Source organism: Primulina huaijiensis, chromosome 14, assembly GCF_012295235.1.
Source record: "Primulina huaijiensis isolate GDHJ02 chromosome 14, ASM1229523v2, whole genome shotgun sequence".
In the NCBI taxonomy this organism is placed as follows: domain Eukaryota; kingdom Viridiplantae; phylum Streptophyta; class Magnoliopsida; order Lamiales; family Gesneriaceae; genus Primulina; species Primulina huaijiensis.
Window position 1 is genome coordinate 2,367,710 of NC_133319.1, and position 26,850 is coordinate 2,394,559.

Genomic DNA, 26,850 nt, shown 5'->3' on the forward strand with positions numbered 1-26,850 from the left:
ATATATATTTTGATGTTTTTAGAAATATAAGTTTTGAGCTTGAGTATTTTTTGACCTCAAAACTTGCAATATCGTGAGTATAGTGCTTAGGAATCCCTGCAATATCCCTTGATCGATAGAACTCTTCAATTGATAGCATCATATCATCCCATGATGGCAACCTTCTTTTTCCACACAGCAGTTGAGCAATCCATTTTGCTTGGGCTTCAAAGAAAGGAAACCCTATAAGCTACATCCATCACAAAGTACCTCAAATCAGCAAAATAAATAGATTACTCATTCTCATTGTGACATTAAAGTTTTATATATATTCGACACCCTATAACTCATCTGACATCAATATTACAAATTCAGAACAAAGTCTCGATTCAAGATCCGATTATAACAAATTTATGACTAATGAAAAGAATATCACCTTTCTAGGAATTCCAACAAATGATAGAGAAGGAGCTAGTGAAGGAGGGAATGTGTGCTCAAATAGTGGGCCAACTCTGTCATCATCTATCGCTACAATCCCTTTGGTGTCAAGAAATGGGAATGAATATGAATACCTACACATGTCACCAATTGTGTTAATTTCTTATTTCTTCTCATAATATTATATTCTTATAATCTCAGTCAAGGCATGCATCATAACTAAATCAAATGATTAAATAAACCAACAAGGTCCTTAACCAAATGATCGAATTCGTTATTTACCAAATATTCCAAAATGAGTGGTTAATTAGTTAGTATACGTACTAAGACTGTTTTCTTTTAATAATACTTCATTAATTACAATGTTCGAAATTATAAATTCGATCAAAAAAATGACATTCTTTACGTACCCTGTGCAGTATATAATAGTGTCGGCAATGACCCACGATCCATCATTGAATAAAACCTTCCCATCTTCATGCAATGATTCTATCTGCATTATTATGTACATTTTTCGCATATCAAACGGAATATTATAAATAAAATAATTATAAAGAGATTAGAATATATATTTTTAATTTGATCATATATTGATCATTATCTTTATTTTCCTAAATGTTACCAAATATATTATGTACCTCGGGATGAAGGTGGAGATTATCATACTTGGGGATGACTTTTGATAAACCTTGAGAAATTGTAAGGGATTTTGCACTTAGGTGAATCTTCTTTGCCACATCAACAAGCTCCATCGATATATCTTGCCCACTTAATGAACTTCCAACGACTACAACAACCTGTTAATTTAATCTAAATTATATATAATGTGATCATAATTAAATACATAATAATGATAATAATATATTAATTATATAGATTCAATAGATATAAATTTTTTTTAAAAAAGTTGGTTCGATCGAGAACGCAGTGGCTAACCCTTTAAGGAAATGAAATCAAATGTTACGTTTCTTTGCATACACTCAAAACCCTTTTGAATCAAATCAAAAGTTATGGATACACTGGAACCAAACATCAATTTCAAGTTCCTATATCATATATATACTAAGTTTTTGTATAATTTATTAACACAATGAATTTCAAATATTTGCAATTCACTTGAAATTTATAAATATTCAATAGTTTGTGTTATTAATTACCTCATTCTTGAAAGGTTCTGGGATCCTGTAAATGTGACTATGCAGTTGCTTTCTTCTCCACATGTCCATTCCTAAGAAATCCAAGAAACATAATTGAATTGTATATCTTGTTATAATGTGCTAATTGTGTTTACCTTTTTTCCACAGAAAAATGCAAAATATATATTTATAATTAGGAAAATAAAAACTCTTTTTTATCAGAAATATATACATACTAGCTAGCTAGCAACACAAAAATTGTTTGATACCATATATGTGTGTGTGTATCTATACCTTTAATTTTAGGCAACCTAGGCTGAGAATAATGTCCGGTGGCCACAACCACCGCATCGAAGACTTCCTCCACCTCCTTCTCCGCCTCCTTGCTTCTGACCACCCACTTCAAATCTTTCCCTAAAACTCCAGGATACTCCAACATCTCCACGTTCACAACAATGGTGTTAAATCTTATCATCTCCCTTAACTCAAAGTACTCACAAAAATCTTGCAAATACAAAAAGATTTCCCTGTGACCTGGAAATCTCCTCACATCCCTATCTTTCTTGATCACAAATGGGAAGTCAGTGAATCCCATAATCTCTCTTGGCGATGCTACACGCAACGACGAATACAAGCTACTATGAAGTTTCAAGGAATCATTTTTTCCCAAGGGATCTTCATCCTCCACCTTAGGGTTATACAACCATTGACCTCCAACATCATGATTTTGTTCAAGAACCACCACATCATGGCCTTCTTTCCTCATCTCCCGGGCCGTAACGAGGCCAGATGGGCCCGCGCCGATCACGCATACTTTCTTGGAGATGGCCCTTGAACAAACCATGGTTTTTTTGGTTTCAGTTCAAAAGTAGGGTGAGATTGTAATGCATGGCAGTGGGGTTTTTATAGTCGAATGGTTTGAGGTGGACGAGGACGGATGGAAAGAAAAAATAATTGTGTCGAATGGAAATGTTAGCTTGGTAGCTGGAAGACAAACGTGACACTGTTTTTATCATTTTTAAAATTTTCTTGTATTTCCGTTTGTATGTACATTTATGTAAGTAAAATCACGTGCATGTGTTTAATTATAAAGAGATCACGCATTTCCAAAACCAACTTCTCATATTTCAACAACAATAATTGCACTGGATTTTAAATATACGCTTGCAATGTCATTTAAAATATTTTCTCCAAATCATTTCCCCTTCTCCAAATCATATCTATCGATTCAAGCGCATATCTAATATTCTTTTTCTAACTACGATAAGTTCATATCCAATTAATAAGATCAATGAATAATCAAACCATATAGTTTGCTGCAATAAGTATTCACAAAGGATCCAACGACAACTTTGTTACTCATAATCATAATCGAAATAATGCCTCACATTCAGCACACTTCACGTGAATATTTAATAAACCTTTCGTCTGTCTGTGGCAAATTTGATTTTGCATCATGAGCTATTCTTGTACTACTAAATCAACCCTTACAGTAGGGGATTATAAATTTATTTTATTTTATCCTTTTTTTTTTTTGCAGGAAGCGTGAAGATTGTAAATTCGAGAAAGCAAATAAATGCAATTAATTTAATTTCTGATAGGAAAAAAAAAATCAAAATATACATTATTCTCAAATCTGTTGAACATGACTCGAACCACGTACTTTCATTGCATTGTGCATTTAAGTAAAAATTGCATAAAAAATGTTCAAAAACAATTTAAGTTATTAATCGAGAACATATGTTATTGTTATCGATTTGGGACTAATTTATGTATAATGATGGTTAGCAATAGAACATTAATAAAAATATATATACAGTTAAATGTCACATTTTATTTTTTAAATCAAACAGGGTTAGCAAGCAATACGAAAACGCAGAAATCATGATGCATGGGTTTTGTGCAATTTTCATTTTGGCTTTCACTCCAAGTCAAGAAAAGTATAAAATAATAACGAAATTTGGTTTCATATATCTTTAACTTCAGTACTCAAGCAGCCTTCTTTACTCCTTTTACTTTCCTTTAATCGTTGCTTTATAGTATCTTTGTCTTAAATAAAGGAACAATCAAAAGAACACAAACAAAGGAGCAAAAACTCAGCTGTTATTTCATAATTAAATGTGTATGCATGTGACAAAGTATGTGCTGTGAAATAATCGAAAAACTTAAAGTTGTACTTGGATTGATGGAAAAAAGTCGATGCTAGCTTTTTAGTATTTTATAGAACACATCCGCTCCATCTAATAAAATCCATGTTTTGCATTGAAAAAACATGGATCATGCACATCGCTTGTTTGGAATTTGTACACGGATTTTATATATTTCACTTAATTTAAATTTGATTTTTAAACTTTAAAAAATCCATTGTTTCGACTGCGAAGAGGGACGAGGATCGACATATGTTAGCTTACTCACAAATTTTTCCTAATATTATATATCTTTTACATATGCACGATAAAATATATTTAGAATTAAATCTCTCAATATTTTAGTTTCGCTGATTTTAATGAAACAAGGCTTTATATGCTGCGCAAACAATTATAACATGTCGGGCTCTACTTTTTCCCAATTATAGAGTCAAACATAAAAGAGTGTCTTGTGGGTTCTTCTTAAAGTTGAAAAGGAGAAAAGACGAGATCGAGATTGAGTGCCGATTCTCCGTGACTTTTTCATCCGACCGCTATGGGTTATAACTATTTGCAACAATATAATTTATGTTCTTTTAAGTAAAAAAAATTCATTTTTTATAAATTATATAAAATTTACTTCGTGGCGACTAGCACGTATCATATTTTGAATGTTATGTCATTTATATGACTATATATTACAACCTACGCAACGAAAGATCAAACTTGTCATTGTTTCCAACATTACTTTGATTGTGAACTATGTGCATGAATCGGCTCGAATCTCATTTTTTTACTTCGATAAGATACTTTTTTTGAGGCCTCCCAACTACTTGGATGAAACTTGAAAGGAAGTTGGGGTGGGGCGGGGGGGGGGGGGGGGGGGGGGGGAGGGGGTTGGGTGGGCAGGTGCCTTACCCCCCCTCTCACTTCTCAACCTCTCCCCTCCGCTTTTTTCCTCAAACTTTCTCTGATCAGTTTTCAAAATTTTTAATTATTAAAATTTTATATAGAAAATATAATGAGATAAAACAATTATTTTGAATATCACTCATTAATAATTTTATGATCTTTTTGTTTAATAGTTTTCATTAAATACCGTATCTGTTTGGTCTAATGGTTATTTTTTTTTACATGTAAAATTTGTCACGTTTATTGATGATAATTGATAACGTTCATTACAAGATTAACCAGGAATAATATATCAATTTCATAACATTTTCCCTGCATTTTGGTTCCAGTGTTTTTTTGTTTCTCATTTCTCAAACTTTTCTTAATGTATATGACAACATACTAAAATATTGTTATTATCATTTTGTGAATAAATATTGTACTTTTAGTTTCTTGATTGATAATCAATTATTTTTGCAAATTCACTTTTGCTAGCCCCACCCCCCAACCAAATATTATCACACTTTCATATTGTTGTAACTTGTACACACTCTTGCATATATATTTTCTTGCAAATTGAAATTGAATTAAAATATGAAAAGGATTCTATTATAATTATATTAATTTAACTTGTAACGAAACACAGGTACATGGATCAAAGCAAGTTGGTTCAATGTTGATCACAAGAACAAGATTTTTGTTTTTACATTCCTGTATCTGTATTTCCTTGTAGTTCTATTGGGCGAATACTATATTAGGAGAACTACTAGATTAACGCAGTACTAGTTTACGAGCCTAGGATCTACTCTAAACCTTAAAAATCAAGTTTGACGTTCACAAGAAGAGAGAGAAAAATAAAGCTGGACTCAACTATTCCTCCCAACACCAATGCAGGCATTGTTGTCAATAGTTGTGTCCCGAACTCTACCGTAGTATTCCTCCTCGAATCCCGGAGGAATGTCGTCAGGTGGCCCTATCTTGACATCTGACGAAAGTACTCTGGCCACAGAACTCAAAAGTCTTGAATCAGAATCTATCTTTGAGCCGAATCCAGGCAAGGGACTGGCAGTTGAGTGGTGGTTTTTGCAACTCTTACAATCCTTTCCAGGATGGTCTTTTTGTACAGCAACATCCAATCTTCCTACGTTCACCCCACCAATCATGTTGATTTCCATGTCTACCTCTTCGCTACAGTCTCCCTCATTCATGTCAACTACACGTCGTACGGTGGTATCTCGTTTCAGATGATGAAATACTCCCCATAGGAAGTACTTTCCTTTCCAATCTGTATGCAAATCCACAAAGGCAAAATTATCAGATGATTTTTGCGTTTACAAATTTTTCAGTGTCCGAGCCTTGTATCATTCAATGTTTGAACAACAATCCATCATTCTTGACTAAGCTCCATTTTCTTTTACAAGAAAACCAAATTTGAAATAATTTCATCCTAAGATAGAACAGAATGAATGCAACACGATATCTATAAATTAAGAGCGAAAGGTTCAGAAAAAATACTATCGTGTTCAAAATATCAAACACCATTAACATACTTCATAGCTAAAAAAATAAATCTTTCACAGCTAAGAAACATATCTGTCCTGGCAAAAATAAGCAAAAGCAATTAAAAAATAAAGGTTCATATGTTGCTCTAAGTTCGACTAAGTCGTTACAAAAACAACAATCAAGCATTTATCTCACTAAGTGGGGCCGACTATATGGATCCTCTATCCAGTAGTAAATTACCATCTATATTTAAATAAACTTTATCATGTTTTATTGTTGCTAACCAAGTTTTCATTGGCCTCCCTCTATCCCCATCAATGTGCTTATTTGTCATGGTCTTGAACCGCCTAACTTACTAAGGCTTTGGTGTTTGTTAGTAACAAATCATAACAAACATCAAGACGCAAAATCCAGAGGAGGGAGTAGACTAAAGAAGACAGATATGAAAAGTCATATAAAACAAAGACATCTACACCGGCAAGAATTACATTGACAATTCATGGGCAGAAGAGCTGATGTAAAAACCACAAGCTCAACATCATCAATCTGTTTCCTCAAAGCCAATTCTTTCAGACTAAGGGACTCCAGCAAGGAAGTATAGTTCACAGCTCTGCAAATTAAAGAAAAAATAGTTTATTACTGTATTAGAGTACATTGAAACGTCGAAGAAGTGAAAGGGGGTTGCTGTAGCACATGAACTCAATTAAAAGGCAGACCTCCCTCCGTCGCGGGGAAAAAAATAGAGTCCAATATCACGGCTATCTGGATGATATTCCCGAAATAAGTTGATCCAAATTTTTTTGCACGGCACCAATTCAAACTGAAGTGCTTCAGGCATTATCTTTGAGAAGTCATGAATCTTTCTTCGAACTTGTGAAGGAGGATGAGCCTGAATGATGTCATTCAGACCTCCATCTTCAAGATACTCACAGATATTGAATCTTCCCCTATAAATAGACAAGGACAAGAATAAAAAATGAAAACTAAAAAATACCCTCTTGTTTGCAAAAAACTGCATAAAATTGCATTGAAGCGTTGAAAAGGAAATATAATATCATGTTTAACAAAAAGCAGAAAACTTACTTCCACAAAGCATCCATAGCAGGAGCAGTAGAACAATTTTCAGAATTATGCAAGAGATTGCTACATACAATCTCAAAACAATTATTACTTTTCTCAACAGCAGAGGAACCCCTACCACCTAGAAAATAAGTTTTCTTTTGAGTACATAATGCAAGTCAAAACACAATTCAAACTAAAATCAGAAGTTTGGGATACAAATTCTGGATAATCACTTCAATTCTGAAAAAGGGGTGGCATCATTGAAGGTTGTGTCCTTGTTTAATTTTCTATACTTCACAGATTTATATTTATCCTTCAAGCATGTATAACATGTATTTGTATCCTCTCTTATATCTACATAATCTTTCTAACGAATATTGCTGTATATTGCATTGCTTAGTTTTTAGATGTGTTCATTATTATGTTGACAAATGCATTAGAATATGTTTTTAGACTTCAAATGCTAGTTATCTAAGAAATTTCACATACATTACAGTCAGGTTTTAAGTTTGTGTTGGGTAATATTCGTACTTCAAATGTGATAGTTGATACAAACTTAATCAGCCCATAAACAAGGACAAATGTATTTATAAATTTTTTAAAAATGGTGAACATGTAGATAATCTTTTATAAAAAAAAAAAAAGTAATTTATAGATAACAAACAAAAAGAATCCGTTCGAAAACAGATATATAATATATATAAAAAAAAAAGGTTTAAAACCCAAAGGGTATATTGGTCTTTTTATTTTACTATCACAATATAATTCATGTTCAATCATTTACACCAACCAACTAAATAATTATCACATTCTACTCTTCCTCGTAGCATCACCACACAGATAAAAAATAATAATGCTTTATTGTCAACTAAAAATACTAAAACTTAAAAAATGATTAAATTAATAAAGAACCAGTTAATCCAATGGCATTGAAATTAAGTACTGTATCACAAATTAAACATAATTTAAAAGGTGAATAATCGGAGCTCTTGCCTGAGATGGTGGTAACTCGTGGCAGGCCTGGTGATGATGGAGTTGCATCCTTCTTCACCATGCTTTTCACCTTTCTTTGAGGCAACATAGGTTCTGAAGATTGCTCCTTCTGTATATGCTTTTTTGCAGGTGCTTGAGAAGGCTGGGGACTTTTAATTGGTTTTTGCACTTCTATTGAATCACACAGAAGATAAGTACACCAATTATATCCCCAAATATGAAAAATCAGCTTAAAGAGATGACCAAGAAAGATTTTACATATAATAATTTGCATAATTCTGTTATGCTTTTATGAAATTACTAATAATTTTCCAGCCTAATGCAACAAAGCACGTCACATATCAACACATTTAAAATGTAATTTTGTTTAGATTTCTATATTTTTTTCCTTTATTTGAAAAAGCAGAAGAAAAGGCACATTCCATTAAACTGTCCTCTCAAGCATATCCCCATAAAAGTCTTGAAGTATAATGTTTTTTGCTTCATGTGTGAATAAAAAGCAAAGCCAATGACATCACTGGTATGCTTAAGTTTAACTTTTGATTGAAAAAACAACCTTACCAAGAAACGGATAAAAAGATATACCTTGAGTTGTTTTTACACGGGGGGTGGTGGATCCAGTGCGGGCAGCCGAAGATGTCCATCTCACATCAAATGCAGATTTTTTCCGCGAGAAGCGAGATTTTTCTTCACTGATCGGAGGTTGTGAGGTGCTTGATTGGAATGTGACCATCGAACGGGATGAAAAATCAATTGCTCCCGATGAGAGCTTGATCACATCATTGATAGAGATGTATTTAGTCTTCCTGGTTGCAATCTTCTTTTCTCCGTTAAAGGCACCCCGTTTGGATTCATTTGGTAATTTCCTGATTTTTGGAGGCTGCGCAGCACCCTTACGAACTTCTGCACAGTTGGCTAGTTGTGAAAAAGTTGGTTTAGAGCTCTGCTCGCAATCTTCACAAAGCCAATCATCAGGATACTCTAAGAAACGAGCTCTCATGCAATACCTATTATCACAATGAAAAACAGATGCCTTGTCAAAAATAAACGAACCATACAATCGAATTCCACCAGAAAAACACACTTCAAACATATCTTTTGAGACCATGACGACCCTTAACAACACACAAATATGCAAATCAGACAATGTGGTACTGGTAGAGAGAAACAAAAGGTCGGACGGATACGAAAGGAAAATCTTACATATGCTGAAGACTTGCTTTACACTGAGAGCAAGTAACTAGTGCATCAGGAACACCGATAGAACCACAGATCTCACAACATTCTTCCTGCAAATGCAAAACTTTGGCATAATTTCTTGCTAAAGATTATATTTGAGGAAAGTTGAAAAAAAAACATTTGACTTTTTTTCAGTAATAAGCAAAAGCTTATAGAATGCATCAAACGACAAACTTGAAGAGATAAATAATAAAATTCCGAATTTGAATAAAAGATTATTTAGATGCTGCATTCTTACAATTTCGGACACAAGGTTTCCATCTTTCATATCCCTTTTGAGAATTAAGATGGTGAAGGTAATGATAGCCAAGTTGGCATATGGAATCTAGTTTATAGTTATCTCTAAGTAGATATCTCTGGACTGGTTTGCTCATTGAAATTCTTGAATAAAAAATACCAAGTTATTTCCTTTTCAACTATTTTAGATGCTAGAATGTTTTCACCGATTCAAAATCAAGAGAAGATCATCACGCAACTCTATTATTATATAGCAACTCTATTATTATATACAAGAGTTCATTCCGGTATGGATTTGGTGCTCTGAACTAATTTTCAGTCCTTGGAGGTAAATCTATTTTTAGTACTGTATGCACACGGTTCATACAATATCGCACCAGAATTAGATATTAGAGAAACAAAAGGACTATAAAAAATGGCCATTGTAACCAAAATAATCTGATACACACATGCAATTCATAAACTAGTTCAACCACATGCACGAAGTGTTGCCAAATTAAGGCCCACAACTGGCTTTTTGAGAGATTAGACTATTTTGGACAAAACACCACACAGCAGTCCACTCTTAAGAAGATTATATCCACATCAAATAACTTTAACTTCAACTTCAAGCTCAACATCAACACCCACATCAACATCAACCGACCAGCCCCACTGTACTATGACCCATTTCGACCAAAAAAACAAAAATGAAAAAGAATTTTATTATAACCCTCAAATATTGAAAATAATGTGATTCATAAAGTAGCCATTATTTCACTAAAAAAATGACAACTTCCGCAAAGGTCAAAGACTTAATAGAGAACCCGTTTCACCAGTTTGTCATTAGCACCAAAGAAAAACACCAAATCAATCTTGTCCCCAAGGTTCAAATATTTAGAATAAAAACAGTAATAAAAGAACAAAGACCCACCAAACACCACATTCGTAGCTACTAGCGATACTTATAAAGCCAAAAAATAAAAAAAATAAAAACCGTGGAAAAATCAAACGGAGAGGAACAGCTGAGGGGTTTCTTACCATGTTGTGGGCCTGCGATGTTGGCGCTTGCTGTCGTCCCCTCGCTCTTCACTATTAAAATAATAATAATGCTTGTCGAGTGAGCTTTCTTTAAAAAAAAAATTAAATAAATAAATAAAGAAAATGACGCAAAAAGCCTCGCTGTTTGTGCAGAGTACGTCACACGTAGGAACATTTATGCTTCGGGCTGCTGATCCGATCCGTCCGTCACCCATTACATCAAAATTTAATTTTAATATATAATTTCTATATCAAATATTTTTTTTAATTCACAATAACTCTTTTATTTTATCAGATATCTATTTATTTTCTCTCAAAAAAAAAAAGATATCTATTTATTTATTTATCGACATATTTACATATTTGTATAGGTTTTAATTTAATTTGTTTAGGTAGTTAGCTCAATTAAGTAATACACAAAGTTAGATAATTAACACAAATAAATTATTAAACAGTAAATCCAAGAGATTTAGAGGCTCGGTGCAGAATTAATCCAACCAGTTCTTTAAAAACATATCATTTAAAAAATCAATTAATTGAGTAATCACGAGAATTTCTATCATGTAATATCCTGCAACATATTCTAACGCTAAGCATCGATTTTTTAAGCAAAACCCATATCAACAGTACTGCTCTGGCTTTTAGTTTGGTCCATGTGCTTTTGATCATCTTCAAAATATCTGGTGTTTTCAAGCCGAAAACATAGACAGAGTTAGCAGCGACGGTTCAAGTTTGCGAACAACAAAAGTGTTTAGGGTGAAAGACATGAAACGCGATATGAGAAGAAGAAAATACAAGTATGATTTCATTGAATTGGCGTTACGCTCAAATTTTTAATAATATAACATTTGCAATGCTTAATTGATATGTTTAGGTTAAGTTAGATAAAGTATTTAATGGAAGGAAGTTTTTTTGTGTGAAAATTTTACAATGGGGAGTAAAAGAAAAGGCAAAGGGATAAGGGACCGATGTTTAGAAAGCAGGGGTGTCAATTCGGGTAAGTTGGGTGGGTCGTGTCGGTTGAGCAATAGTACTATTCAAAAATTGCTCAACTCGAATCCGAGCCAACCCGAAAACTCTCAACCCAAACCTGAACCTAAATCAATCCGTATAACTCGATCTTAAATTTTTTAAATAAAATTAAATAAAATTTAAAATAATAATAATAATAATTTAATTTAAATACATAATAACAAAATCACCATCATATATATGATTTAAATTTAAAAGTATAATTGTAGAAAAATAAAGTATATTTACTAAATCAAATAAATAATTATTTAAAAAATAAAAAATGTTCAAATTAAATATTAAATTAAAATATGAAAATTTATGATATAAATATACAATAAATATTTTTTCAGATATACAATATATAAAAATGTAGGTAATATTTATTAATTATATATTTTTTTAAAAAAAATTAAAATTTTCGAATCAACCCGATCCCAACCCAACTCGATCATATTTTTTCGGGTCAGCTATCGGATCCAACCCGATCTGACCCGAACTCGAAAACCCCAAACTTGATTTTTTTCGGGTTGAATCATGTCGGGTTGGTGAGTCGTGTCTGATTTTGATACCCCTATTAGAAAGGGTTAAATATTAAAAATAATCCGAATTTGGCTGGGTTTTTAATTATATAAATATATTTAGTTTTATATTAAATATTTTTAAATTTAATTTATTTTAATTACTTGACATGATGACGGAAAGAGCTGAAATTGATAAGCTGCTTTTAAAAAGTTGTGTGAAAAACCATGCTATCTGCTTGCTTACCTACTGTGGTGTACCCTTTCTTGCTTCTCATGGCTGCAGGCTTGGTGTTGGTGTTTATTGTGCTCCTCTTGGCCATGGTTGAGCATTCAAGTAAGCTCTTTCTTGCCCCACTCGCTGAATCGTTATCACCTTCTTCATCATCCGTTGCCGCTTTGTCCAATCCTCAACAATCTCAACTCCAACATTTAAATTTTCACCACATGATCCACAAATACATCAATAAAAGCGTCCAACTCAAAACATACATCATCAGTTACCTTACCTCCACATCAACATTTTCACCTTCGACATTTAAGTTTTGATCCTCTTGCACCTTCCCACCAACACCATCACAATTTTTATCCAGGTTCACCATCTGACCTCCATCATCAACATTTTGATCCTGTTGAAAGAAATGAATTGAGGGAAAAAAATTTATTCAACTGCTATTGATATGTTCTTAACACCTATTTATACTATTACAAATCTTAAATTGTAAACACGCTTCTTAACAACTAAAATAGCAACTCTCAACACTCCCCTCAAGCTTGATAAAGATTTATTACTCCAAGCTTGGACAACAAATAATGGTGCTGCGATTTTCCTAAAGCTTTCGTAAAAATGTCTGCTTCTTGTTGGTTGGTTGGAAGATAAGCTGTTACGATCTTCTTCTCTTGAATCTTCTCTCGCACTATATGGCAATCAATTTCTATATGCTTCGTTCTTTCATGATATATGGGGTTTGCTGCTATATGTATGGCTGCCATATTATCGCAATACAGCACTGTCGGTTGTGTGAATTCTATCCCCAAATCTTTCATCAGTCCCATAATCCACATTATTTCACAAGTCGTGTTTGCCATCGCTCTATACTCTGCCTCAGCCGAAGACCTTGAAACTGTGCTTTGCTTCTTCGTTTTCCATGATATTGGAGCATCTCCAAGCTTGATGCAGTACCCTGTAACTGATTTTCTGCTCATGGGACAAGTTCCCCAATCTGAGTCACAATAAGCTGTTAACGTGAGTGTGCCATGTGCTGGTAGGAAAATGCCAAGACCTGGGGCTGACTTTAGATATCGCAAGACATTCCTTGCTGCATTCATGTGAGATGTCTTCGGGTTTTGCATGAATTGACTCAAATTTTGCACCGAAAAGCAGATGTCTGGCTTTGTTACTGTCAAATATATTAGCCTTCCTATCAGCCTTCTGTAAGCACTTGGATCTTGAAGTAATTCGTCGTGTGATGCATTCTGATTGTCAATCTGATCAAACTCGATGGATGTCAACTTGATGTTTTGTTCCATAGGTGTTTCACAGACCTTTCCACCAAATAAACCTGCTTCTGAAATCAATTCTAGAGTGTATTTTCTCTGATTCAAGCAAATCCCTTGCTTCGAGCGAGCCACTTCAATACCTAAGAAATATTTGAGTGATCCTAAGTCTTTTACTTTGATTTTTGAATGTAGGTAAGCCTTAAGAGCTGCAATGGGTTCTTCACAGTTCCCTGTTATCACTATATCGTCCACATACACTAGTAGAATAGTGATAACTTTACCTTCCTTCTTAACAAATAGGGAATGATCATTTTTAGACTGTATAAATCCAGCATGTTGCATTAAGCTTGCAAACCTAATATTCCATTGTCGATTGCATTTCCAACTTGCAAGTTTACCTTTCGCCTTGTCAAGGATAGGCTTCTAGCTGGCTTTAGAGATTTTCCCATGCTTGAGAGTATCAAAAGTCATTGGTGTTCTCGTGTGTATGAGGAAGGGATTAAAGAAACTATGCTTAGCAGTTAACTTCTTGAGCAGAAGTAAAAGTGCTAGAAGGCAAGACATTATTACAATTGAAATTACAAGATGTTTTGAGCTGAGAAGAGAAGCTAGATGAATCAAAAAAATATAGTCCATTGCGTTCTTTACCAATCCCCAGAATCTTCCCATGTTGTAGGTCCTGAAAGACACAAAAATGGGGATAAAAAATGACTGAGCATCGATTTTCTTTTGTAAAACGAGAAATGGATAATAAATTGTGATTGAAGGCAGGGACTTGAAGGACATTATGAAGAGTAATGGAATCAGTTATGGCTATGGATCCTAAAGTGGAGACAGTTGTGGTGTTACCATCTGGCATTTTAACCGAACCTCGAGGAGAACCACATGAATGAGAGGGATGCAATACAGAATTTCGTCCCACCATATGATCATTAGCACCACTATCAATAATCCATTGTGAGTTCAAAGAAGAGGGTGAGATGGATGAGGTACCTGCCATATTCACTTCAGGAGAATTAGAAATGTCCAAAAGTTTGTCCTTGTTGAAGAGTTTCAAGATCTCTGCATATTGGTCTGGGGTAAACAAAGCATCAGGCGCAGGACTGACAGTAGATTCCGATTGAGGAACACAATTGTTGGACATATTTGCATTTCTGTTTTTGTAGCCATCCTTCTGATATCTCGGAAATTGACTCTTACTTCCAGGTTTGTGCAAACGATGACCAACTGGATATCCGACTATTTTGAAGCAGTTCTTCTTCAAATGGCCAGTCATGTGACAATACTCACATGTAAGCAATTCTCGCTTCTTATCATGGAATTTACCTTTAGCAGAAAAAAAAACAGAGGATGCTGGTTCAATGACCTGTGATGTTGAAGACATTAAGGAACGTTGAGATTCCTCTTGAGCAACCATGGAATAAGCTTGACCAACCGGGGGTAGCGGAGTCATGAGTAAGAGATGGCTTCGAACATGGGCATATCTCTCATTAAGTCCCATAAGAAACTGCAAGAGCTTATGTTGCTGATCATGTTCCACATATTTTCGGGCAGATTCACAATCACATCGAGGCAAAACAACAAGCGAAGCATACTCATCCCAGAGTTGGCGCAGTTTAGAATAATAGACTGAAACGGTAGTAGGACCTTGCACAAGTCTTCCAATGTCGCGGTGAATCGAGAAGATTCGAGATCCATTAACGGTATCAAATCTATCCTTCAAGTCATTCCAAACTGTAACTGCATCAGTGGAGTAAACAATTCCTCCTAAGATTTCCTTAGATACCGCATTCATAATCCAGGACATGACCATCGCGTTGCACCTTTCCCACTGCAGCAGTATATTTGATCCGGCTTCAAGTCGCCGGCAGCTCCCATCAATGAACACCAATTTGTTCTTAGCTCGCAATCCGATTAGCATTGCTCTACTCCAGATCCCATAGTTCTCAGATCCAGTAAGCTGCTCGATGATTAAGCTGAGTCCTGGTGTATCCGAAGCAGATACATAAAGTGGATCATGAACTTCAATTCTCACCGCCATAGATCCAGTAGCAGATTCAGCAGAAAAATTAAGAAATCAAGATCAATCACCGATGAATCTGTAATTGAAAAAAAAATTTTAGATTGAGCGCGAGAACCGCTCTGATACCATGTTGAAAGAAATGAATTGCGGGAAAAAAATTTATTCAACTGCTATTGATATGTTCGTAACACCTATTTATACTATTACAAATCTTAAATGGTAAACACGCTTCTTAACAACTAAAATAGCAACTCTCAACAGATCCATGTCCATTTCCTTCTTTTCACTCTTGCTACAATCAAGTTCAGCTGAATTTTTATCTTTCAACAAAATCAATCCATTCTCTGATCTTCTCATACGCGACATCATTTCAGTCTCATTCATCAACGTATTAACCAGACAAAAACAGATTAAATTTTAAAAACAAGACGATTACTTAACATATTATAAATGCAAAATTTATTGGACTTTTTCAATTACCAGGGAACTATAATCATTGTCAGCAACAAGTTTTTTCTCTCGTGGAAACGGTCTTATCCAAACAATCTTTTCACAAAAAGAATAACTGTTAGTTTCTCCCCTGACACTAACACAAAACAAATTTTAAAATAACTAATTTAAAGTGTTATAACCTTATCGACTGCAATATCGATTCGGCTGCTTTCGCTTTCAAAGGGATTTTGCTATCTTCCCACTTGAACATCCTTGGGAAACAACATATGGAACAAGCTTTCCCAAGCATAGGCACCTGTTCATAAACCCAAGCCTGGAGATTAATGATTCGGGGTTGATACCATGAGATGGATTTGGGATCTTGAACCGAACTCCCGGGCAAGGGGCCGAGCCAAGAGCAAGGTCGGTGGAGAAGGTAGTAGGAATGTGTGTGAAGGAAGGAGAACTTCTCACATCTAGATAAGGAAATAATTTTGGATTAATATGGATACAAATTCAAATGGAAAAAAATTTATCTCATGATCTTGGATCACCCATCAAGGTTTGCTGGTTTGCCTTACTTTCTACTTCATTCAGCGTGCTAGCATTCTTATGCGCATTGAGTTCCTCTCATATTTTCGTGAATACTATTCGACTTGGGCATCAGGGATCACACAGGAAAACTAACCCCTTTTACTAGTGTTTTGTTCGTGTTTGTAGGAGCTCGAGACAACAATTTGCGGGGAACCCTTGCCTGGGAAAGTGACGTGTACTACCTCAATTTTTTGAGTATCATCAATTGTGTTGACAAAGTGTTTCTAGACTTCAAATGCTAGATATCTAAGAACTTTCACACACATTAAAGTCAGGCTTTTTGTTTGTGCTGGGTAATATCCGTACTTTCAAACGAGATGGTTGATACAACTTAATCAGCCCATAAACGAATACTAACATATTTATGTCTATATTTTTTTAAAATGACGAACATGTAGATAATCTTTTATAAAAAAACAATTTATAAACAACAAACAAAGAGAATCAATTCGAAAACAGAAATATAATTTAAAGAAAAGATTAAAAACCGGAAGGGTAAATTGGTTTTTTACTTTGCGATTAAAATACAATTCGTGTTCAATCATCACACCAATCAACTAAATAATTAACACATTTTACTCTTCCTCTTAGCATCACCACACAGATAAAAAGATAATATTGTTTTATTGTCAACCATAAAGACTAAATCAAATCCACATAAAATGATGAAATTAATAATAGAACAATCATTCCAATGGCATTGAAATTAAGTATTGTACACGAATTAAGCATAATATAAAAAGTGAATCATCAAAGCTCTTGCCTGAGGTGGTAAGAACTCATGGCAGGCCTGGTGATGACGCAGTTGCATCCTTCTTCATCATGCTTTTCACCTTTCTTTGAGGCAATATAGGTTTTGCAGGTTGCTCCTTCTGAATGTGTATTTTTCCAAGAGCTTGAGAAGGCTGGCGGCTTTTAATTGGTCTTTGCACTTCTATTGAAATCACAAAGGAGATAAGTACATCAATTAAATCCTCAAATATGAAAAATCAGCTGAACGAGATGACCAAAAAAGATTTTAAATATAATAATTTACATAATTCTATAATGTTTATATGAGATTCCTAATAATTTTCCGGCCAAATGCAACAAAGCACGTCACATGTCAACACATTTAAAATTTTTTGTTTAGATTTCCCTATTTTCTTCCTTCATTTAAAAAAGCAAAAGAAAAGGCACCTTCCATTAAACTGTACCCTCTAGCATATCCCCATAGAAGTCCAGAGGTATAATGTTTTTACTTCATGGAGTAAATAAAAAGCAAAGCCAACAACAGCACTGGTAAGCTTAAGTTTAACTTTTGATTGAAAAAATCACCTGGCCAAGAAAAGGATAAAATATATACCTTGAGTTGGACTTACACAGGGATTGGACCTAGAGTCGACAGGCAAAGATGTCCATCTTACATCAAATGCAGAATTTTTCCTCGAGAAGCAAGATTTTTCTTCCCTGGTCGGAGGTTGTGAGGTGCTTGATTGACATGTGACCTTTGAACGGGATGAAAAATCAGTTGCTCCTGATGAGAGCTTGATCACATCATTGATAGAGATGTATTCAGTCTTCCTGGTTGCAACCTTCTTTCCCCAGTTAAAGGGACCCCGTTTTGATTCATTTAGTAATTTCCTGATTTTTGACGGCCGCGCTGCACCCTTACACACTTCTGAACAGTTGGCTAGTTGTGAAAAAGTTGGTTTAGAGCTCGGCTCACATTCTTCACAACACCAATCATCAGGATACTCTGAGAAACGAGCTCTCATGCAATACCTATTATCACAATGGAAAACAGATGATTTGACAAAAATAAACGAAACACAAAATTAATTTCCACGGGAAAAACAAACACTTCAAACATATCATTTAAGACCATGAAGATGATGACCCTTAACAAAACATATATATGCAAAGCAGACAATGTGGTAGAGAGAAACAAAAAGTCAGATACAAAAGGAACATCTTACATATGCTGAACACTTGCTTTACATTGAGAGCAAGTAACTAGTGCATCAAGAACACCATCGGAACCACAGATATCACAACATTCTTCCTGCAAATGCAAAAATTTGGAATAATTTTCTCACTAAAGATTATATTTGAGGAAAGTTAAAAATACATTTCCCTACTTTTTGGCATAATAAGCGAAAGGCTATAGAATGCATCAAACCACAAACATGAGGAGATAAATGATATATCATAATATAGCCGCATCGGAATAAAAGAAAATTTATATACTGCATTCTTACAATTTTGGACAAAAGGTTTCCATCTTTCATATCCCGTCTTTGAGAATTAATATGATGAAGGTAATGATAGCCAAGTTGGCATATGGAATTTAGCTTGTAGTTATGTATGATGAAGATAATAATAGTCAAGTTGGCATACGGAATCTAGCATATAGTTATGTCTAAGCAGATAACTCTAGACTAGTTTGCTAATTGAAATTCTTGAATCTAAAATACCAAGTTATTTCCTTATCAAATATTTAAAATCCTCATTAGAGGCTAGAATGTTTTCACCAATTCAAAATCAAGAGAAGATTATCAAGTAAATCTATTTATATACAAGAGTTCATCGCCATGTGGATTTTTTTGGTGCTTTGAACTAGTTTTCAGTCCTTGGAGGTGAATCTCTTTCTGGTACTGTTTTCAAACGGCTCATACAATTTTGCATCAGAATTAGATAGAAGAGAAACAAAAGGACTGTAAAAAAATGGTCATTAAGACCAAAATAATCCTGTACATACATGCAATTCTTAAACTAGTTCAACCACATGCATGAAGTGCCAAATAAAGGTCCACAACTGGCTATTTGAGAGATTGACTATTTTGGACAAAACACTACACGCAGCCGACTCTTATGAAAATTATATCCACATCAAAACACTTCACTTTCGACTCGAGATCAGTACGAGACCGAACTATCACCCATTTTGACCAAAAAAAAAACTATTAAACGTGGAAAAAAAGATATTACGATATAGAATACAAATCTTGAAAATAATGGGATTCATAAAGCAGCAATTATGTCACTAAAAAATGAGTGAACTTGGTTTTCATGAAATATGAGCAGTTAATTTTTTTTATTTTCGGAGTCTCTCTCTCTCTCATTTGCTAGCACCAACAACTTCAACAAATACAGTGAAATGTCTAAGAAACCCCAATAATATACAGAGAACCCATTTAACAAGTTTGCCATTACCATCGAAAAACCCAAAAAAAAAAAAATTGAAATTTACGCAAGAATATTCAAATAAAATCAATCGTGTTCACAAAAATCCAAATATTAGAACAAAAACAGTAATAAAAGAACAAAGAACCACATTCGTAGCTAGTAACGAGACTTGAGCCAAATAAAATAATAATAATAACCCACAGAAAAAGCAAACGGAGAGGAACAGATGCGGGTTTTCTCACCATGTAGTTGGTCTGCAATGGTGGAAGCTAAGATGCGTGGCGTTGCTTTTCCTCAGAATATGCGGGCTGCCGCCCCAACGCTTCACTATTATTATTATTATTATTATTATTATTATTATTATTATTATTTGACAACTTCACTATTATAATTATTATAAACAGGATAAATAAATAAAATGACGCAGATAGATTCTTTTACATCGTTTATCTTAACGGCCACGTTACGTCAAACGTCAATCATTGGTATCAATATTTCAAAAAAATGTTACTAAAAATGTTACAGAGAATTTTCTTCAGCGAAGAGTGTGTACTGGACAGAGAGACATTTGTGCTTCGGACCCTCTTTTGTCTGGTAGAAATACTCTAATATATTGATTATTTTTAATTAAAAGAATAGATGAGTCGAATGTTTTGTTGTGATTTATTTTATTAACTTCATGTATAATATTTAGTGCATTTACTTTTTAATAACTTTTGCAAATGAGATTAGTTTGAACAACGTGTAACACGATTTGAAACATCAATATAACATAAAAATTCATCCCTCTTTTGTCACCCATTACAACAAAATTTCACTCGCTGGAAATTTTACTTTTATAATAAATTATATTCTAATTTTTATATCAGATATTTTTTATTTATCGTAACTCTTTTATTTTATCATATATCTATTATTTATCAACATATTTGTATAGGTTTAATAATTGATAGTTGGCTCAATTAAGTAATACACAATGTTAAATAATAAACACAAATAAATTATTAAATAATTGTTGTGAAAAAGTAAAAATTTACGGTAAAAAGTAAAAATCTCAAACTCTTAAAATTATCACACTACACACTTTATAATATTTTTCTCTCAACTCAATTGTGATTTTCTTCACAAATGAGAGATCTATTTATAGAAAATTTTTATAAATAATCCAAAAATAAAATACATCATTACCTACATCATCACACACTAATTTTCAATATTCAACACCTAATTTTACCTAATTCTCAACATTCAACATTCAACATTCACATTTTCAACACAAATATTTTTCACATTTTTAAATAATTTTTCAACACTCCCCCTTGTGATGATGATCATAATGATTGTATACATTACGTGTTTTTATACTGTCTCGTTAAAAACCTTACTAGGAAAAACCCATTGGGATAAAAACCATAGTAAGGGAAAAAGAGTGCAGTCACGTAAACTCTCTCTCATGTTGACACGAACAATTCTTCACAAATTTCGTAGATTGCGCATCCCAATATTATATATGTGCTTTCTGAATATTGTCGTAGGAAGTGTCTTTGTGAAGAGATCTGATGAGTTTTCACTTGATTGAATGTGACGAACATCAATACATTTATTCTTCTCAAGCTCCTTGGTGAATGTGAAGAACTTAGGAGGAATATGTTTAGTTCTGTCGCTTTTTATGTATCCTTCTTTCATTTGAGCAACACATGCAGCATTATCTTCATATAGTATCACAGGCTTCTCGTCGAATGATAATCCGCATGAGATTTGGATATGTTGAGTCATTGATTTTAACCACATACATTCACGGCTTGCTTCATGTAGTGCAATAATCTCGACATGATTTGATGAAGTTGTTACAAGTGTTTGTTTCTGTGAACGCCAAGAAATTGCAGTGCCTCCACGAGTAAATACATATCCAGTTTGAGAACGTGCCTTGTGTGGATCAGATAAGTATCCAGCATCGGCATAACCAATTATACTTGGATTAGCATCTTTTGAATACAAAAGTCCCAAGTCTGTCGTTCCTCGTAGATAACGGAATATATGTTTAATTCCGTTCCAATGTCTCTTTGTTGGATATGTGCTAAATCTTGCCAATAAATTTACGGCAAAAGATATATCAGGCCTTGTACAATTTGTAAGATACATAAGGGCACCGATAGCACTTAGATATGGTACTTCTGGACCAAGAATATCTTCATCATCTTCACATGGACGGAATGGATCCTTTTCTATGTTTAATGATCTAACAACCATTGGAGTACTTAAAGGATTTGATTTGTCCATATTAAAACGTTTAAGGATCTTTTCTGTATAATTTGTCTGGTGAACAAATATTCCACATTCTTTTTGTTCAATTTGTAAACCCAGACAATACTTGGTTTTTCCAAGATCCTTCATTTCAAATTCTTCTTTCAAGTATGACACAACTTCTTGAATTTCCTTATTTGTTCCAATGATGTTTAAATCATCAACATATACAGCAATAATTACGCATCCGGATGTTGTTTTCTTAATGAAAACACAAGGGCATATTGAATTATTTACATATCCCTTTTTCATCAAGTGATCACTTAGCCTATTATACCACATTCTGCCGGATTGCTTCAACCCATATAATGATCTTAGTAATTTCACAGAATAACATTCTCTGGGTTTTGAACTTTGTGCTTCAGGCATCTTAAATCCTTCAGGGATTTTCATATATATATTACTATCAAGTGATCCATATAAGTAGGCTGTAACAACATCCATAAGACGCATTTCTAAATTTTCAGATACTGCCAAGCTAATCAAATACCGAAACGTAATTGCATCCATCACAGGAGAATACGTTTCTTCATAATCAATTCCAGGCCTTTGAGAAAAACCTTGTGCAACAAGTCGAGCTTTATATCTTACTATTTCATTTTTCTCATTTCGCTTTCGAATAAAAACCCATTTGTATCCAACAGGTTTTACACCTTCAGGTGTAAGGACTATAGGTCCAAAAACATTACGTTTATTTAGCGAATCCAATTCAACCTGGATGGCATCTTTCCATTTTATCCAATCCTGCCGATTTTTACATTCACCAAAAGATTTTGGTTCATGATCTTCATTATCATTTATGATGTCGATTGCCACATTATAAGAAAATATATCATCAATTTCTTCTATATCTTTTCGGTTCCATATTTTTCCAGTATTAATATAATTGATAGAGATTTCATGATTCTCGTCAGTTTGTGGTTCTGACAAAACATTTTCATCATCATGTGTTTCTTCAGGAACATCATTCTCTATTTTGTGATCATTATGTGTTTCTTCAGGAACATCATTCTCTATTTTGTGATCATTGTGTTTCTCTATGAATTTTCTTTTTCGAGGATTTTTATCCTTGGAACCAACTGGCCTTCCACGCTTCAGGCGTTTAATGACATCATGACTATCTTCAATTTGTTTCTTCGGAATTTCAATTCGAGCAGGGGCATTTGCAGCATGTATATATGATTTAGTTACCCCTTTTGTGTCTGCAAATGCATCTGGTATTTGATTTGCTATTCTTTGCAAGTGCACAATTTGCTGTACATCTTTTTCACATTGTTTTGTTCTTGGATCCAGATGTAACAATGATGATACATACCATGTAATTTCTTTTTCGGTATGTTTCTGTTCTCCCCCTAACATTGGGAAGATTTCCTCATTAAAATGACAATCAGCAAAACGTGCTGTGAACACGTCGCCTGTCTGTGGTTCAAGATATCGAATGATCGATGGACTATCATAACCAATATAAATTCCAATCTTTCTTTGAGGTCCCATTTTCTTTCGTTGAGGTGGTGCAATAGGCACATACACCATACATCCAAAAATTCTCAGATGAGAAATGTCTGGTTCTTTACCAAATGCAAGCTGCAATGGGGAGTATTTATGATATGCACTTGGTCTGATGCGAATTAATGAAGCAGCATGTAAAATTGCATGTCCCCATATAGAAATAGGGAGCTTTGTTTTCATAATCATTGGTCTAGCAATCATTTGCAGACGTTTAATCAATGATTCAGCCAATCCATTTTGAGTATGTACATGAGCAACAGGATGCTCAACAATGATTCCCATAGACATACAATAATCATTGAAAGTCTGGGAAGTAAATTCACCAGCATTATCAAGTCTAATTTTCTTGATTGTATAATCGGGAAATTGATTCCTCAATTTTATTATTTGAGCAAGTAATCTTGCAAATGCAACATTTCGAGTTGACAATAAACATACATGTGACCATCTGCTGGAGGCATCAATCAATACCATAAAGTATCTGAATGGTCCACATGGTGGATGGATTGGTCCACAAATATCACCCTGAATACGTTCAAGAAACATTGGTGATTCAGTTTGGATTTTGGCTGGTGATGGTCTTATAATAAGTTTTCCAAGAGAACATGCTTTACATTGAAACTTATTATTCTGAAAGATCTTCTGGTCTTTCAATGGATGACCATGTGTATTTTCTATAATTCTTCGCATCATTGTTGAACCAGGATGTCCTAATCGATCATGCCAATTGGTTAATATTGAAGAATTATCAATTACCATGTTTGATTCAATGGGACGTATATGTGTATAATGCAATCCAGTAGGGAGCATTGGTAGTTTTTCAATCACATATTTCTTTCCTGATTTATATGTGGTAAGACACATATATTTCTCATTCCCTTCATTCATTGTTTGAGTATCATACCCATGGGAATATATATCATTAAAACTCAACAAATTTCTTTTCGATTGTGGTGAATATAAAGCATCATTGATCAAAAATTTTGTACCATTAGGTAACAAAAATTGTGCTTTACCACATCCTTTAATCAAGTCTACAGGACCTGATATTGTATTCACCGTTGTTTTTGTTGGTTTTAGTTCCAAGAAATATCTTTTATCTCGGAGGATAGTGTGCGTTGTACCACTATCGGGTATGCAAACTTCAGCTTTGCTCATAGCATTTTCCATATTTGAACTTCAAAAAATATGCAATGAAAAAAAATTAATGACAATACATATTTAAATATAACACATATCATAATTGTACAATAAAACATTATCATATAAATACATGAAAAATAAATTATTGTACATTTATATTCTACCACTATATTGTTCATTTTCAGAGAAATCATTGAGAAAATCTGCAGCATCAATATTGTTCATTTCTATCCCACCAACATATTGATCATTTCCAGAGAAATCATTCATAAAATCAGCAGCATCAAAATGAGTTGAATCACTCAAACGGTCACTTCGCTCAGTGAAGTTGGTCTCCTTTTCTTTCCCCTTTATCGATTCTTTATAAAGTTTGCAAAGATGCTCAGGGGCTCGACAAATACGAGACCAATGTCCTGGAGTACCGCATCTGAAACAAGAACTTTCAAATCTTTTCGAGTGATTTTCATTAACACTCATGTTTTCTTGATGCCTTTTCTGTGGATGGTTTGGGACGTTATTTTGAGATGAGTTATAGAAATAACTATCTCGATTATTTTCAAAACCACGGCCGCGTCCACGACCACGACCACTTCCTCGTCCACGTCCACGTCCACGACCTCGACCTCGACCTCGACCTCGACCAAAACCTTGTCTTTGAATTTGATTTTGGTTTCCAGGTTTAAATTCATTTTTACTTACAGCATTTACTTCTGGAAATGCTGTTGATCCAGTGGGTCGGGACTGATGATTTCTCATTAATAGCTCGTTGTTCTTTTCCGCCACAAGAAGACAGGCGATGAGTTCAGAATATCTCGCAAATCCACGCACTCTATATTGTTGCTGTAGTGTTATATTTGATGCGTGAAACGTGGAAAATGTTTTTTCAAGCATTTCCGATTCTGTAACCTCATGTCCACAAAATTTTAACTGCGAGATTATTCTATACATCGCTGAATTGTAATCACTGACTTTTTTAAAGTCTTGGAATCTTAACATATTCCATTCATCACGGGCGGTCGGAAGTATAACTTCCCTTATATGTTCAAATCTCTCTTTTAATCCTTTCCACAGAGCCATGGGATCTTTTTCGATGAGATATTCACATTTTAAACCTTCATCAAGGTGTCGTCGTAAAAATATTATAGCTTTTGCTTTTTCTTGTGATGAAGATATACCATTTTCTTTAATGGTCTCGCTTAGACCCAATGACTCAAGATGCATTTCTACATCAAGAGTCCATGGCATATAGTTTTTCCCAGTAATATCAAGAGCGATGAATTCGAGCTTTGCCAAGTTTGCCATGGTGGTACTAAAAATTACGATGCATTTTATTAGTTAATGAATATTGCAATACAAAGTAATGGATAAACAACAAGTACAAGTATTCGTAAAAATAAAGAAAACACACGAGGAGGATATTCTCCGATAAATACAAGACTGGTGAGTATGATAACCAAAATAATTAAAAATAACCTCGTGAAAGCCATCTTCTTTTTTTCTTCGAAAATTTGATGAAGAATAATTTTTAGAGAAGAAGAGAAAGTTGGAGTGATTGAATGTATTTGTGAGATTGTATTTATAGAGCAAAAACTAGCCGTTTTGTTACCGTTTATTACCGTTGGTGTATAAGAAAATAAATGTATGTATTTGTATAATTTTATGGTAATAATATGGTGTATATAATATTAGTCATATTTAAATAATTATGTATATCATATCACATTATTATAATTAGGTGTCATAAGTTATTTTGTTTAAAAAACCTTATAGGCTTTTATACTTGTCGTATCCCTTACCGGGAGTGTGGGATGTCGTCTTAACATCCTCCCAGGATTTATAACAAGTTTTTGAAAAAATTATTTTTATTATTTCTAATAATAACATTATATTATATATTAAATATATAAACAATAAATAAATAACAGTAAAATAAATATTATTACTTTTGTTACTTTTTTCTTTTGTTCGGAGCTTGGAAAAATATGGAGGACTTTTAGAGCTTCGTGCTGATAACGTGTTGT

General features: G+C 33.9%; 4 protein-coding genes across 6 annotated transcripts in view; all 4 read right to left on the reverse strand.

Annotated features, from left to right (window-relative positions):
• The window catches only part of LOC140957477 (flavin-containing monooxygenase FMO GS-OX-like 9), a 7,139-nt gene extending 4,694 nt beyond the window's left edge, over nucleotides 1-2,445 (reverse strand). Inside the window, exons 1-6 of the mRNA XM_073414761.1 lie at nucleotides 1,848-2,445; nucleotides 1,575-1,645; nucleotides 1,056-1,214; nucleotides 828-910; nucleotides 416-551; nucleotides 56-229 (exon numbers count right to left, since the gene is read on the reverse strand). Of these exons, the coding sequence (XP_073270862.1) occupies nucleotides 56-229; nucleotides 416-551; nucleotides 828-910; nucleotides 1,056-1,214; nucleotides 1,575-1,645; nucleotides 1,848-2,397 (1,173 nt within the window). The 5' untranslated portion in view covers nucleotides 2,398-2,445. The remainder of the gene's footprint in view (nucleotides 1-55; nucleotides 230-415; nucleotides 552-827; nucleotides 911-1,055; nucleotides 1,215-1,574; nucleotides 1,646-1,847) is intronic.
• Nucleotides 2,446-5,240: 2,795 nt separating this feature from the next.
• Nucleotides 5,241-12,803, reverse strand: LOC140956974 (PHD finger-containing protein 6). 3 transcript variants are annotated; one of them, XM_073413991.1, is made up of 9 exons: nucleotides 12,404-12,803; nucleotides 10,625-10,675; nucleotides 9,332-9,417; nucleotides 8,714-9,135; nucleotides 8,129-8,299; nucleotides 7,157-7,274; nucleotides 6,790-7,020; nucleotides 6,562-6,683; nucleotides 5,241-5,855 (listed from the first exon to the last, which is right to left on the reverse strand). In XM_073413991.1, the coding sequence occupies exons 2-9, from the start codon at nucleotides 10,625-10,627 to the stop codon at nucleotides 5,437-5,439; spliced, it is 1,572 nt and encodes a 523-aa protein (XP_073270092.1). In that variant the 5' UTR covers nucleotides 10,628-10,675; nucleotides 12,404-12,803; the 3' UTR covers nucleotides 5,241-5,436. The 3 variants fall into 3 exon arrangements, with proteins under 3 accessions (XP_073270092.1, XP_073270091.1, XP_073270090.1); XM_073413990.1 differs by lacking the exons at nucleotides 10,625-10,675; nucleotides 12,404-12,803 and adding an exon at nucleotides 10,518-10,544; XM_073413989.1 differs by lacking the exons at nucleotides 10,625-10,675; nucleotides 12,404-12,803 and adding an exon at nucleotides 9,606-10,477.
• Nucleotides 12,804-13,990: 1,187 nt separating this feature from the next.
• On the reverse strand, nucleotides 13,991-15,608 carry LOC140956975 (uncharacterized). Its single transcript, XM_073413992.1, has 2 exons — nucleotides 14,650-15,608; nucleotides 13,991-14,335 (listed from the first exon to the last, which is right to left on the reverse strand). Exons 1-2 carry the CDS (start codon nucleotides 15,575-15,577, stop codon nucleotides 14,301-14,303), a joined length of 963 nt encoding a protein of 320 aa, XP_073270093.1. The 5' UTR covers nucleotides 15,578-15,608; the 3' UTR covers nucleotides 13,991-14,300.
• Nucleotides 15,609-17,310: 1,702 nt separating this feature from the next.
• LOC140956976 (uncharacterized) lies at nucleotides 17,311-20,235 on the reverse strand. The gene is made up of 4 exons (XM_073413993.1): nucleotides 20,116-20,235; nucleotides 18,664-18,749; nucleotides 18,051-18,469; nucleotides 17,311-17,639 (listed from the first exon to the last, which is right to left on the reverse strand). Exons 1-4 carry the CDS (start codon nucleotides 20,116-20,118, stop codon nucleotides 17,485-17,487), a joined length of 663 nt encoding a protein of 220 aa, XP_073270094.1. The 5' UTR covers nucleotides 20,119-20,235; the 3' UTR covers nucleotides 17,311-17,484.
• Nucleotides 20,236-26,850: the final 6,615 nt, after the last annotated feature.